This window comes from Pseudophryne corroboree, chromosome 5 (assembly GCF_028390025.1).
Source record: "Pseudophryne corroboree isolate aPseCor3 chromosome 5, aPseCor3.hap2, whole genome shotgun sequence".
Lineage (NCBI taxonomy): Eukaryota > Metazoa > Chordata > Amphibia > Anura > Myobatrachidae > Pseudophryne > Pseudophryne corroboree.
Genome location: NC_086448.1, coordinates 416,867,010 through 416,883,391, shown reverse-complemented (window position 1 = coordinate 416,883,391; position 16,382 = coordinate 416,867,010). Strand labels below are relative to the sequence as shown.

The 16,382-nt window shown below is 44.9% G+C and overlaps 1 protein-coding gene across 3 annotated transcripts in view; it reads left to right on the top strand.

Moving 5' to 3' along the window:
- Nucleotides 1-16,382, top strand: part of LOC134927810 (mediator of DNA damage checkpoint protein 1-like) — an 840,332-nt gene that overhangs the window by 332,312 nt on the left and 491,638 nt on the right. For all 3 annotated transcript variants that reach the window (XM_063922788.1, XM_063922787.1, XM_063922786.1), the window contains exon 9: nucleotides 9,332-9,442. In XM_063922788.1, the coding sequence (XP_063778858.1) occupies nucleotides 9,332-9,442 (111 nt within the window). The remainder of the gene's footprint in view (nucleotides 1-9,331; nucleotides 9,443-16,382) is intronic.

The following is a 16,382-nucleotide window of genomic DNA, read 5'->3' as shown; positions in this document are numbered from 1 at the left end:
AATACCTGTGATCATCCACCAGATGTCGCTTTTTACAATCACCACTGCGCATGCGTGTGGTCTCCCATAAAATACAATACTGAAATATATAATAAGGACTACTTTACTAAGGCGTCTCATTACACTGCATACAGTAAATACTTATTACGCTGCATTATTTAATACAGTAAATACTCATTACGCTGCGTTATTTAATACAGTATATACGGTACAGATGCAAATAGTACAGCATACAGTATATGATCCATCTACAGTACTTTATGAATATGTGAGCGTCCAAGTCCCGCAGACAAAACAACATAAAACCAGTAGTGTATACTGTCGCAAATTGACGTGTTAGAAGTTCACTATTGCCTCTTGAGATTAGGAATTTTGTACAGTATGTTAGCGTCCTAATCCCGTAGCCATTACAGCATAATCAAAACCAATGGATTTATTCATCTGTCTGCGGCGAAGTGGTGAAGTGTTCCGCATCCTATACTCATAGTCCCGGGTTCGATTCCTAAAGTACGAATGCATGTTAGTTTTTTCCAGACACCTTATTATTTTTATTTACATAAACTAGGGCAAAGCTGCAGGTGCGGTTCTACTGTTGAGGTTCTATGCTCTGTACAGTACACATACAATTCTGTAGCAGGGTAGACTCAATAGAAATGGCTACCACCTATGACTCCTTGCCCCATGGAGGCCCTAGGCTACAGAGCAAGTAGCAGTGCAGATTTTGCAGGCTATGGGGCAATGCTGAAGGAGCGTCACAATCCCCTAGCTAAAATACACAGGGGCGATAGGAATAAGTGAGGTCTATGCACATTACGGTACACCGGACTCGATCGCATAGCACACTGGCAAAATGGCCACTGCCCTGAACCCCCACCATGTGGCAGGCAGCGCTCGGATATGGAGTGAGAGATGGCATAAGTTTTGCAGGCTACGGTGCAATGCTGAAGGAGCGTCCCAATCCCCTAGCCAAAAAACACAGGGGCGATAGAGATAAGTGAGGTCTATGCACATTACGTTACACCGGGCTTGATCGCATGGCAAACTGACAAAACACAAGTTTTACATAAAGCAGGGCAAAGCTGCAGGAGAGTTTCTACTGTCAAGGTTCTATGCACTGTATGGTACACATACAATTCTATAGCAGGGCAAACTCAATTGAAATGGCTACCGCCTGTGACTCCTAGCTCCATGGAGGCACTCGGCTATGGAGCAAGTAACAGCACAGATTTGAAGCAATGCTGAAGGAGCGTCAGAATCCCCTAGCTAAAATACACAGGGGTGATAGGGATAAGCGAGGTCAATGCACATAACGATACACCGCAAAGTTCCCCATGGTTTTGATTATGCCTTTTCTTTGAACACGGTATTTTCCACTGCCTCGCCCTACCCCCATCCCACTTTCCCCTTCCCCCCTCCCCCCTGGGAGCCTGCAAAGTACATGCAGTAGACAGGGAGGGAGTTCCGATCAGGTTACAAGACATGTGCAACAGTATACTACTGTATGTAGGAAAATCCCCCACCTACTCTGATTTATGTGAAACCTGTGTGCACCCTTCCATTGAATGTATAACAAAAAATAATAATAAAGTGAATGTCACGGGAACATAGAAAAAAAAGGTTGGCACTTTGGGACTCTCAGTGTGGGAGCCTTCATCGCTAGGTTGGTATGGAAGGGGAGACAATTAGCTACCGGAGGGTACCAACCCCAAGTTTCTGTGACCCCCACAAGGCTCATGGCAAGCGTCGGAACCCATGGTGGGTCTGAATTAACGGGCCCATTATAGTCTATGGGAAAATGGGTCCAATTTGCGTACTGATATCTCTGGTTCTGGGTGTCCCGGAGACTCAGGACTGGTACCATACAAAAGAGGAGACTCTTGGCTTTCGGGGCGGACCAACCACTAGTTTACGTGACACTGGAAAGGGAAACGGGAAGCAACCGTGTTTCGGGTCCCCTCCAGTTGTCCGCCTAGCTTGCACAGGACGCAGGGTTTCTGGCTAGATAGGAAATACTGTACAGAAATGCTAAGCATTGTAATTTGACATCCAGGAACATAGGGAGGAGTTTTTATCTCTCTCCATTATACGTAGAAAAATTACACTTGCCACTGTACGTTACAAGCGGTTAGTGCTAATTAGTACACTAGTATAACATACTGTACAGAGATACTAAGGGCAGTGATTTGGCATCCACGAACTTAGGGAGGAGTTTTAATCTCTCCATTGTAATCTTTCTAAGTATAATGGAGAGAGAGAAAAGCTCCTCCCTAAGTTCCTGGGTGCCAACTTACAGTCTTTAGTATCTCTGTATTCTATGTTCTACTAGTGTACTAATTAGCATGAACAGCTTGTAACGTACAGTGGCAAGTTTAATATTTCTATGTATAATGGAGAGAGATAAAAGCTCCTCTGTAAGTTCCTAGATGCCAAATCACTGTCCTTAGTATCTCTGTACAGTATGTTCTACTAGTGTACTAATTAGCACAAACCGCTTTTAACTGAATGCCAAATCACCGCACTTAGTATCTCTGTACAGTATATCCTATTAGGGTACTAATTAGCACGAACAGCTTGTAACGTACATGGCAGGTTTAATCTTTCTATGCATAATGGAGAGAGATAAAAGCTCCTCAGTAAGTTCCTGGATGCCAAATCACCGTCCTTAGTATCTCTGTACAGTATGTTCTATTAGGGTACTAATTAGCTGTTCGAGCTAACTAGTACCCTAATAGAAAATACTATACAGAGATACTAAAGACAGTGATTTTCCAACCAGGAACTTATGGAGGAGCTATTATCTCTCTACATTATACATAGAAAGATCAAACCTGCCACTGTATGTTACAAGCTGCTCGTGCTAATTAGTACACTAGAAGAACATGCTGTACAGAGATACTACGGACAGTGATTTGGCATCCACGAACTTAGGGAGGAGCTTTTCTCTCTCTCCATTATACTTAGAAAGATTACAATGGAGAGAAATAAAAGCTCCTCCCTAAGTTCCTGGATGCCAAATCACTGTCCTTAGTATCTCTGTATAGTATGTTCTACTAGTGTACTAATTAGCACGAACAGCTTGTAACGTACAGTGGCAATTTTAATCTTTCTATGTATAATATAAAGAGATAAAAGCTCCTCCCTAAGTTCCTGGTTGCCAAATCACCATCCTTAGTATCTCTGCATAGTATTTTTTATTAGAGTACTAATTAGCACAAACAGCTAATTAGTCCCTAATAGAACATACTGTACAGAGATACTAAGTACTGTGATTTGGCATCCAGGAACTTACTGAGGAGCTTTTATCTCTCTCCATTATACATAGAAAGATTAAACTTGCCGCTGTACGTTACAAGCTGTTCGTGCTAATTAGTACACTAGTAGAACATACTGTACAGAGACACTAAGGACGGTGATTTGGCATCTAGTAACTTACAGAGGAGCTTTTATCTCTCCATTATACATAGAAAGATTAAACTTGCCACTGTACGTTACAAGCTGTTCGTGCTAATTAGTACACTAGAAGAACATAATGGGGACTTGGACTCATACAGTACTTGCATTTCAAAAGCACAGTATTTTCCACCGCCTCCCGCTAGCCCATCGCCCTTCCCCCCTGGGATCCTGCATAGGTCATGCAGTAGACAGGGAGGGAGTTATTCACATAAACCAGGGCAAAGATGCAGGAGCAGTTGTACTGTTAAGGTTCTATGCACCATACGGTACACATCCAATTCTGTAGCAGGGCAGACTCAATTGAAATGGCTACCGCCTGTGACTCCTCGCCCAATGGAGGCCCTCGGCTATGGAGCAAGTAACAGCACAGATTTGGTAGGTCACGGGGCAATGCTGAAGGAGCGTCAGAATCCCCTAGCTAAAATACACAGGGGTGATAGGGATAAGTGAGGTCTTTGCACATAACGATACACCGCAAAGTTCCCCATGGTTTTGATTATGCCTTTTCTTTGAACACGGTATTTTCCACTGCCTCACCCTACCCCCATCCCACTTTCCCCTTCCCCCCTGGGAGCCTGCAAAGTACATGCAGTAGGCAGGGAGGGAGTTCCGATCAGGTTACAAGACATGTGCAACAGTATACTACTGTATGTAGGAAAATCCCCCGCCCACTCTGATTTATGTGAAACCTGTGTGCACCCTTCCATTGAATGTATAACAAAGAAAAAAAATAATAATAAAGTGAATGTTACAGGAACACATTAAAAAAAGGTTGGCACTTCCTTCCCATTGGAGTTGGTTTATGCCTTAGGGGACTCGGGCGCTAATACTTGTATTTCAAAAGCACAGTATTTTCCACCGCCTCTCCCTACCCCCATCGCCCTTCCCCCCTGGGAGCCTGCACAGGTCATGCAGTGGGCAGTGAGGGAGTTCAGGTCAGGTAAAATACACAAATGCCGACGATCTACAGTACTGTGTTGCTCATTTAGTTGCGTCGGAATACACTAATTTATACTCATTACTGCTGTGTATTTGTATATAGCGGAATGAATCGCTGCTGCAGATTTACTTTAATTTATGTGAAACCTGTGTGCACCCTTTCATTGAATGTATAACAAAGAAAAAATAATAATAAAGTGAATGTCACGGGAACACAAAAAAAAGGTTGGCACTTTGGGACTCTCAGCATGGGAGGTGGGAGCCTTCATCGCTAAATTGGTATGGAAGGTGAGACAATTAGCTACCAGAGGGTACCAACCCCAAGTTTCTGTGACCCCCACAAGGCTCATGGCAAGCGTCGGAACCCATGGTGGGTCGGAATTAACGGTCCCATTATAGTCTATGGGAAAATGGGTCCATTTTGCGTACTGATATCTCTGGTTCTGGGTGTCCCAGAGACTCAGGACTGGTACCATACAAAAGAGGAGACTCTTGGCTTTCGGGGCAGACCAACAACTAGTTTATGTGACACTGGAAAGGGAAACGGGAAGCAACCGTGTTTCGGGTCCCCTCCAGTTGTCCGCCTAGCTTGCACAGGATGCAGGGTTTCTGGCTAGATAGGAAATACTGTACAGAAATGCTAAGCATGGTAATATGACATCCAGGAACATAGGGAGGAGTTTTTATCTCTCTCCATTATACTTAAAAAAAATTACACTTGCCACTGTACGTTACAAGCTGTTCCTGCTAATTAGTACACTAGTAGAACATACTGTACACAGATACTAAGGACAGTGATTTGTCATCCACGAAGTTAGGGAGGAGCTATAATCTCTCTCCATTGTAATCTTTCTAAGTATAATGGAGAGAGATAAAAGCTTCTCCCTAAGTTCCTGGGTGCCAAATTACCATCCTTAGTATCTCTGTACTCTATGTTCTATTAGGGTACTAATTACCACGAACAGCTTGTAACGTACAGCGGCAAGTTTAATCTTTCTATGTATAATGGAGAGAGATAAAAGCTCCTCAGTAAATTCCTGGATGCCAAATCACCGTACTTAGTATCTCTGTACAGTATGTTCTATTAGGGTACTAATTAGCTGTTTGTGCTAATTAGTACCCTAATAGAAATTACTATGCAGAGATACTAAGGATGGTGATTTGGCAACCAGGAACTTAGGGAGGAGCTTTTATCTCTATATTATACATAGAAAGATTAAAATTGCCACTGTACGTTACAAGCTGTTCGTGCTAATTAGTACACTAGTAGAACATACTGTACAGAGATACTAAGGACGGTGATTTGGCATCTAGTAACTTACAGAGGAGCTTTTATTTCTCCATTATACATAGAAAGATTAAACTTGCCACTGTACTTTACAAGCTGTTCGTGCTAATTAGTACACTAGTAGAACATACTGTACAGAGATACTAAGTATAGTGATTTGGCATCCACGAACTTAGGGAGGAGCTTTAATCTCTCCATTGTAATCTTTCTAAGTATAATGGAGAGAGATAAAAGCTCCTCCCTAAATTCCTGGATGCCAAATTACTGTCCTTAGTATCTCTGTACTCTATGTTCTACTAGTGTACTAATTAGCACGAACAGCTTGTAACGTAGAGTGGCAAGTTTAATCTTTCTATGTATAATGGAGAGAGATAAAAGCTCCTCAGTAAGTTCCTAGATGCCAAATCACTGTCCTTCGTATCTCTGTACAGTATGTTCTACTAGTGTATTAATTAGCACGAACAGCTTGTAACGTACAGTTGCAAGTTTAATCTTTCTATGTATAATGGAGAGAGATAAAAGCTCCTCTGAAAGTTCCTAGATGCCAAATCACCATCCTTAGTATCTCTGTACAGTATGTTCTACTAGTGTACTAATTAGCATGAACAGCTGTTTTACCGGATGCCAAATCACCGTACTTAGTATCTCTGTACAGTATGTTCTATTAGGGTACTAATTAGCTATTTGTGCTTGTTCACGGGAACACATTAAAAAATAAAGGTTGGCACTTCCTTGCCATTGGTGTTGGTTTATGCCTTAGGGGACTCAGACGCTCGCATTTGTAAAGCACGGTATTTTCCACCGCCTCCTGCTAGCCCATCGCCCTTCCCCCCTGGGAACCTGCACAGATCATGCAGTGGACAGGGAGGGAATTCTGGTCCTGTGCAATACACAAACGCCGAAGATCTACAGTACTGTTTTGCTCACTCAGAATACACTCATTTCTACTCATTACAGCTGTGTAGATGCATTTAGCGTAAAGAATCGCTCCTGCAGATCTACTCCTGATTTATGTGAAACTTGTGTGCATCCTTCCATTGGATGTATTAGAGAGAAAAAACAAATATTAAAGTGAAAGTCACAGGAACACATTAAAAAAAAAGGTTGGCACTTCCTTCCCATTGGTGTTGGTTTATGCCGTAGGGGACTTGGACGCTCATATAATTGCATTTCAAAGGCACAGTATTTTCCATCGTCTCCCCCTACCCCCATCGCCCTTCCCCCCTGGGAGCTTGCACAGATCATGCAGTAGACAGGGAGGGAATTCAGGTCCTGTGCAATACACAAATGCCGAAGATCTACTGTACTGTTTTGCTCAATTCGTTGCGTCAGAATACACTAATTTCTACTCATTGCCACTGTGTAGTTGCATTTAGCGTAAAGAATCGCTCCTGCAGATGTACTCTGATTTATATGTAACTTGTGTGCACCTTTCCATTGACTGTCTTACAATGAAAATAAAATAATACAGTATATTATTACAATAAAAAAAAAAGGCACATCAGGTCTCGAACCCTGGACCCCCAGCGTAGGAGGTGGGAGCCTTCATCGCTAGCCCACAACGCCTCATGAGAGATTCCCAATTTCATGTGTAAAAATACAGCAAACAGCGCCCGGCCCCCTCCCCATTGGTGTTGGTTTATGCCTTAGGGGACTCGGACGCTCGCATTTGTAAAGCACGGTTTTTTCCACTGCCTACCGCTAGCCCACCATTCCCATTATGCCTTAGGGAACTTAGACGCTCATGTACTGTACATGTATTTTAAAAGCACAGTGTAGGTCACCATCTTTTTCCACCGCCTCCCGTTACGCCTACAGTATTAACATTACAGTCGTCACTGACCAATTGCCAGAGCTGTAGATCAATCCGCCACTATACTGTACGATCGAAAGTACTGGATTAGTGGAGCATTAGCCACCCAGTGGTGGAGATGTGTAATGCATGCTGAGTATCTAGAATCGCCTCAACGCGCCTGCCTGTGATTAAACTCAGCTATCGCCTTAGCGTGACTAAACGTCCGTCTTGGCGGAGAATCGGTCAAGATAAAGGTGGCTACATCTGTACATTCACACTTGGCATGGCGGCACTCACGGGTCTTGTATACTGCAATAATGATCAGGTGATTGATGCACCATCCTGCTGGTTAACGTTTCAGTTTATTTTATAAACTTTTGTCAGAACAAATGACATGTGCTTACATATAAAGAAGACACCCAATGGACAAAACAGCGCGAGCTACGGGCTGGCCGTCGGGTGGATGACGTCACACGATTGCGACGGGCGCTCCCCAGCGCCACTTCCGTTCCCGGCGTCTCCTGGCAACGATGTGCACATTTTGTTAAATTCTGCAGCTATGACACGGAAACTTTGTTCTCCTGACATCAAAATGACATCCATTCTCTCTTTTGTCAAAGCCATCTTCAGTTACCTGCAACAAAGAGTTTTTTTTACTTTTGAACCATAACTATTTCAAATCTGTTTGCAGCAATTAACTGTGCAGCAAATTCTGCTGCTGTTAGACATGTTATACAACCCCCTTTCAGTTTGAATAATCCGACTTAGATTCAAGATCTCCGATTTCAAGATGGCGCCAATGTTTGGTACATACCCTAAAAGATAGCCCACCTCACCCATACCTTACTGGAGTATTCAGTTTTTCCATTTCCTGCACAGTTTTTGAAACCAAAGGGTGTACTGCGACTTCTGAATCTATTTACAATGTGTTGCCCATAGCAACCATTCAGATTCTACTTTTTATTTATCTAGTACCTTCTAAAATATAATATCTGGAATCTGATTGGTTGCGATGGACAACATCCCATCTTAAATAGAACTCCCATTTTAGTAAATCTACCCCCTAAACATGGTGAATAGGGGGGTGATGTAGATCACAGTGCTGAGTGCTGGCTCCTGGGCAGCTGCACCCTCCCTGCAGTCCCAGCATACTGCGGCGGGCATGGGACACTTCAAGTCACCGCAGTTATCAGGGCTGTTTCTCACGAAAACACACAGATTTCACTGAACCTGTGTGTTTTCGGGAAAAAGAGCATTTGTTTTTTTTTACAGGCGATCTAATAGGATAGCCTGTAAAAAAAAGTTCAGAAAGTGCATCAACAAGCTGTAAGAACCTCTTGTCTGCCGAAGTGGGGGAGTGAACACTCCCCCTTCCAGTGATCCCGGAAAGGGGAGTGTTCAGCTTAGTGCTGATGTGCTGTCTCCCAGCCCGGCTGGGTCCATGGCGCATTTGCGAGAGCTCGCTACTCACGCGAGATCTCACATGCAGCCTGGAGTTGCCACCCGCCTAAGACGCTGTCCCTGGCTGTGGTGTATGGGCAACGACACCTGCAGCTGTCAAAATCGATTGCTACAGGTATCTGAACGGTCAGTGCAATTGACTGTTCTTTCATTACCCTTCGCATCGGCATGCCAACTAAAAGATGGTGACAGGGGCGCATAGAGTCCCTGTAACTAAGCGCACACTGCCGCATTAATACATGGGGGAAAACTGTATCAGCGCACCATTTCATACATTTACCCCTCGGTTACTAATGGAATTATCCTTTAGTGTGAGCAGGCAGCATATATTTTTCTGTACATTAGTAATATACTACAACAAACTTTAATCTTTTTTTTTTTTTTATTCCTGGAAGTCGACCCTCCTCCTAGTACAGAAAACGAAGCAGATAGCAATCTTCAGAAAATAGACTGCACCGATGAGGATTTAATTGGAACAGATGGCAAACCCAAAGATCCTGAACTAGGTACTTTCGTTGAACATATGTATTATTCAGTAATAAAAATTCCTTACTATCATCAAATTAGTTTTAAGCAAAGTATGATTTCTTAGTCAACAGTTGGCAGCACTGTATCTAAAGCCCATGTTAATTCTAAAAGTTGTTCTACATAGTCAGGTTTCATAAGTTGTTTAACGTTCATGCTAAATAATATACAGATGTGTTCTCATACATCATGGCTGGAGTTAGGCCTCTCTTGGCACTCCTGGCCTTGTGATATTCTGCTAGCGTCTTTTCTGTCGAAAATGCGTCTTATACTCCTTTCACACTGTCATAAGTACACAAGGTAATTGCACGTGAAGCGCAGCACCCACAGAATATTGTGCAGTGTGAAATTACTTGGGTCGAGCAACCCAGTATTTCAAAACAAGGAGCGTGCAGGGTTGATCATGGGTTTAATCTGGCTTACCTGTGCAGTGTGAACAGGTAAACCGGGTCAATGCGAGCCTGGATCTGTTCTCACCATAAAAAGAGATGGTGCTTGGAGATCATCTCATCTGGGCCGCATCAGGGGTGACATCACCAACATGGCAATAAGCTAGGTCAGGCAGCCAGTCTGAAAGTGGTCTCAGTCGAGTCACACCCATGAAGGACTTGTGTACAAAATTCCGGTTATGAGCCTGCATAGTTGTGTGAAAGGGGTTATGGATGCAGTGAGATAAGATTAGGACTCACCAGGAGAATGCGCTGATGTATCATTGAGCGACTGAGCTTCTGAATCTGTAGATGCAGCAGTTGCGACACTTATCCATGCCAAGTTCTGTTGTGCTTTATACACAGACTCAGCCGCACACAGATACTGCATATAAGTGTTGCATATCAAAATTTAGTGACAGGGGCGCATAGAGCCCCTGTCACTGAGCGCACACTGCCGCATTAAAAAAGGGGGGAAAGCGGTATTAGCGCACCACTTCATACTTTTCTCTTACGTCCTAGGGGATACTGGGAATCCATTTAGTACCATGGGGTATAGACGGGTCCATTAAGAGCCATGGGCAATTTAAGAAATTGATAGTGTGCGCTAGCTCCTCCCTCTATGCCCCTCGTACCAGACTCGGTTTAGAAAATGTGTCCCGGAGGAGCCCGTCACGTCTCTGGAAGCTCCTGAAGAGTTTTCTGCATTTATTTTCTGAGTTTGTTATTTTCAGGCAGGACTGGATGGCACCAGCCTGCCTGCTCCGTGGGACTTACGGGAGACAGCCCAACCTTTCTCAGGGTTAATGGTCCCGTTCCTCGCTGACAGGACACTAGCTCCTGAGGGAACTATTTGCAAGCCCCACAACGGCGAGCGTACATTCACGTTGCATGCCGCCACCCCTATCAGAGTTAGAAGAATGAAGAGTGGGTGAGTACTAAGCCGGCATCCCAGTTAGCGGGTTGCTGGCCATTATGGCGGCATGAGGGCACGGAGACGCACGGCTTCTAAACGGGGCGGACTGCGTCTCCTGCTGTGTACGGACACAGACGCTGAACAGCTGACACAGTAGCCATACTGGCAACATGGCCATAAAAGGAGTCTGTCTGCATTTTATGCACAAAACACATACAGCCAGTATAAAAAAGAGCGGGAAGACCGCGCACCATTGAAGGGGCTTCACTATGAGCGGATCCAGCATCTCACCAACGCCATTTTCCCTCTGCAGCTGACAAAGACACTAACTGACAGGAACGCGCAGCTCCTCTGGAGAGACTCCAGATGACCTCAGCAGTACCAGGGGGTCATAGCAGGGGGGGAACGATAATTAATGTACTAAATCCCTAATCTAGGTGCTTAGTCTGCGACCCACCTAAGCTTGGCATTAGCGTTAAGGGCGCCGTGTGCTGGTTCCATACTCCCTCTGTGTCTCCCTGTAAGGGCTCTTTGTAGATTCATTGCGCATTTAACCTTTTCCTGTGTGTGTGTGTGTGTGTGTGTGTGTGTGTGTGTGTGTGTGTGTGTGTGTGGTCACTGTTCCAGTATGTCAGGCAAAAAGTGTTTCATGTAAGGCACAGTGTTCCTCTTCCACAGGGGGTTCACTAGTGTGTGTACTCAATGTATTGTACCTTCCCAGGCTATTGGGGAAGAACCAGCATGGCTAGACTCCATTAGGGGAATGATTTCCACAATCTCTACTAAATTATCTCGGAATGAAAAAGAGATGCAATACTTAAGACAATCTGTGACTGAGTTTATGAAGAGAGACTCAGTACCCAAACCAGTGTCTCAGTCCCCTGCCATTTGTCTGCAGAAACGCACTTTGGCCTATATTCTGCAGTCTGACTCGGAGGATGAGGGGTCAGATCTGTAGGAGGGTGAGGTGGACTCAGAGGTGGGGGAGGGTACTCTGTCGCAGGGAGTAGAGGCTCTTATAGAAGCTATCAGAGAAGTTCTGCATATCCCTGACAAGGTGACAGAGGAGAGTGAGGAATCTTATTTTAATATAAAAAAATAACTCCTTGGGGGCGTGGCTTGGAGATTGACCTGGGCAGACGTGCTGCATGTGAGCTCCTGCCTTGGGCTTCTATTTCTGGCCAACGGAGCCGTTATTGGACAGCCCTGCAGCTCCATCCACTCTTCTGCAGACCTGCTTGCAGTGTGGGGCAGGATTGTGGGACCCGGTGGTTAATTTATCTGCCGTGTGGGCTGCGGCCTGCCATCTGCAAGAAGCTGGGACCTTGATTTATGGTGGAGCCCGGGCGGCAGTACGTCACACCCCGGCGCTAAACCCTCCCTGCATTTACACCTGCTGACAGTGATCTGCTCCCGGAGGTACCTTTCACCCGAGTGGAGGGGCTGGCGCGATTGCGGATTACGGCCTGCATTTGCCGCCGAAGCCGGGACCCCGAGTTGGAGCTCGGGCCGCGGCCGGCGGGATCTCGTCCTCGCCCGCGGTGGAGTGTGCGCTGGTGTGCCCTCCACATCTGAACTAGTGCCCGAAGACCCTGCTCACCCGCCGGGAGCCCGCATTACACGGAGGGGACGCCGCGGAGAGCGCGGGAGCCGGACGACGGTTGCCAGGCAACCGGCGGGACACAGGAGAGTCTACCACCGGAACTTCTGCTTGGGCCCACAGCCCCCCGCTGGAAGGCCTTTCTCTCTTGGGACTTGTCTGACAGGTAAAGGGGCACCTGTTGGAGAGACTGTGATTATAGTGGGGGTTCCTTTGGGCACCTGCACGGGCCATAACGAGGAAACTGATTTCTACCCACCTGACCCCCCCTACTCATACTTATATTCATACTCGTACTCCGCACAAGCCTGACACCTTCTACATCCTACGGGCCAGACACGCAGATTGGAGAGAGGGCTCGGGGGACACTCTGTGGATAGTGGCCTCTACAACTCAGCTGTTCCTCCCATCGGCTTCCAGTACTGGGCTCTGTGTGAAACTTCGTCTGAGCCTCCTCTACTTCTTCACCTATGTGCTCTATTTGCACACTCAAGCTCCCTGAAGACCCTCCTTTGCAAGACGTCTCTACATTTTTGTCTATACATACCTCACCTGTCAGTACTCTGGTTGTGGCAGGTCCAGATCAGGAAACTCTCCCTACGGTGCCATTAGTCACAGTTCTGTGGACCATCTTCTCGCTCTCCCTGGGTCTATTATTACTATGGACATATTCATGTCTAAATAATTACGTAACCCGCGGGGTGCCCAGCCGGGTAAAGGCAAAAATCGTGAAACTCCGCTAACAGTGCTCCTGTTTCCCCGACGTATAGTCAGGGTTCTAGTCCTAGGGGACCATCCTAACCTGCACCAACTATGGAGTCATCCAAATCCTTCACCACGAGTGAAATCACGAATATACTCTCATCTCTGCTGGATCAAAAACGAGCACCCTTTAAAGGATTCTTTGGATTCGGCACTCGCGCAAGTCACAGCCCATGATCAACGTATCTCCGAGGCCAAGCAAAGAATTTCTGATCTAGAAGATGATTTATCTGCAGCTAAGTCAACCCAGATGGAGCACGACAAGCTGATGGTGTCTCTACAAGACAAGCTAGAAGATTTGGAAAACCGGAATAGAAGAAATAATATACGTCTTGTGGGTTTGCCAGAATCTGTGAAATCATCCGATCTCATGACCTTGGTCTGCCAGTGGTTGCCTAGAGAGCTGAGGTGCGTTTCGGACTCTGGTTCCATTCTGGTTGAACGTGTCCATCGGATTGATCCTGATCGTCAGTCCGGCAGAGATAGACCCAGACCGGTCATTATGAGAATTCTAAACTACGCCGATAAAGTCCGTTTGCTGGAGGCCTATCGGAAATACACGGATCTTCGATACCAGGACTCCAAGATTTTATTATTTCAGGACTTCTCTTATCTGGTTGCTGCAAGACGACGCGAGTTCTCACCTGTTTGTAAACGTCTATTTGACCTCTGTCACCGATTTGCATTGTTGTACCCGGCCAAGCTGAGAATCACCCATGTTGGAAAAACCTACTTCTTTGAAGGCCAGAAACTTTGTGAACTCTTTGGATACAGCTCTACTTTCTGGTATAGATGATGCTGATTGACTCTATATATCCTTTTCCAGTTGGTTGATTGCCACCTTTGGTTGGCCCATTCATGATTCAGTTAAATGATACTTTTCTGTTTGATAAGTTGATTCGATTTTATTTCTGCACTGGGACGATAGTTTACTGTCGCAGCTGGAGTTTGATGCCGGCTGCAGTACGACAGTTCTATATTTGTTATATTCTTCTGTTCTTTTCTCTATGCTCCTTTTCCCTCCTGCCACTGCCTTTTCTATTCTTTTTATGGCTACTCTACCTTTTCCCTCTCCCCCTTCTCTCATCTTTTATTATGCAGCTTCGGATTATGGTGCACTTGGTTTCTATGTTTGAGGTTACCCTCCTCATATGTTTTACTGTTTTCCATTTGGATGTTGACGAATCTTTATAGGGCGCTCACATGGGTTCTTAAAATGTTAAATTTGTTTTGTAACCTAGTTCATAATTTTAATATTTTACACACACGTTTCACGTATTATGATAGGAATGTACTTGATTCTTTATCTTTGTTATTTTTCATCAATGATCCACTACGGCCCGCTCGCTGGGATGGGCTGGGATCAATGGTTATGGCATATTGTATTCCGATGTTGACCTAGGGTTGGTATCGGCTGAATGCCGTCAACCCGCGATTATCCCATAATGACACAGTCACGATTCCGGTTAGTATCATGGAATGTTGAGGGACTCAATACCCCTATTAAACGGATAAAGGTCCTCACCTATTTAAAACGGCTGAAACCCGATATAGTGTTACAGCAGGAAACTTATTGGAGGATCTCGGACCCTAATGTACTACGTGATACGTGGGTGGGAGAGTATAGAGCAGCTTCTTTCACATCCAAACGCAGAGGCGTTCTAACTATCCTCAATAGTTCACTTCCTGCCACTATTTTAGATAGCTTGGTCGATCAAGAGGGCAGAGTCCTTTTCCTGAAACTAAAAATACTAAATCTGATCTATACGGTGGCCAATATTTATGATCCTAATGGCCCTAATGCATCTTTTTTCTCTGATATCTATTCGAACTTACAGGATTGGGCAGAGGGAGAAATTGTTATGGAAGGAGACTTTAATTGTGTACAGTTAGCTGGTCTTGACAGGACGTCCACATCCGGTACGTCCGCTATTGCCACTCCACCCTCACTCACACTGCTCACCTCTTCTTTACGATTGTCTGACCCATGGAGAATTCGTAACCCATACGCTCGCGAATATACCTTCGACTCCCACCCTCACCACTCTTCCTCTAGATTAGATTATTGGTTAATTACTGATTTTCTTCTACATCATATTATGGATGCTAAAATAGAGCCACTCTCACTCTCGGACCACGCCCCAATTTGGATATCGATCACTTTAGATACCCCTTTGCCTAGATCCTATAATTGGCGATTCCATGCTTATTTGGAAACTTCCTCGGACTTCAGTCAATTTCTTACTCAAGCCTTCCTTAACTATATCAATGATAATAAAATCCATGTTAATGACATCAATTTGTTTTGGTCGGCTTCCAAACCGGTTGTCCGTGGACAAATCCTAGAATATGTTTCCAGAAAGCGCAAACACTTGAACGCCCAGTTGTGTTATCTGAGCAAAGCTTTGACGACCGCATATGACCCAATGATATTAAATGATTCCCCAGACAATAGACGGACTTACACTGACGCAAAACATCTTTATGACGCGCTTTACACTGAACGAGCTAGTTTCTCCTATGATGTTCAACGGAACAATTTTTTCCGTGGTGGTATTAAATCAGGTAAATTGTTGGCCAACTTAGTGAGATCATCTACAGTCCCTTTTCGTATAACTAGCTTACACACTGACTCAATTTCCTCAACCATGGACACACAAACTACGTCAGAAACTTTCCTACAATATTATACAAATTTATATGCGGCTCCTTTAGATAACCCCACTGAGGGTATGGTGTTTCTGGATAGAGCTGACTTACCCACATTGACAGAGAAGGAACGGGCGTCATTGATAAGCCCTGTAACAGAAACGGAATTGCTGTTTTTGATTAAGTCACTTCATAATGGGAAATCACCGGGCCCAGATGGGTTCGGGGCAGAATACAATAAAATGCTAGCTCCTCACATGTTGCCTTATTTGTTAACGTTGTTTAATTCACTATTGCAAGGGTCCCCTCCCCCTTTGGGATTCACCGAAGCTAGAATAGTAGTATTTCCTAAACTTTGCAAAAACCCTTTATATGTCCAGTCTTATCGACCTATATCCCTTCTCAATCAGGACCTGAAACTATTCACCAAATTATTGGCCACTCGTCTCCAACCGATACTACAACGTATTTTACATCCTGCCCAAACTGGGTTTGTGAAATCTAGAACATCAGTACATAACGTACGTACCCTGATTGCAGCAATACATAGTGTCAAAGGCTCCATA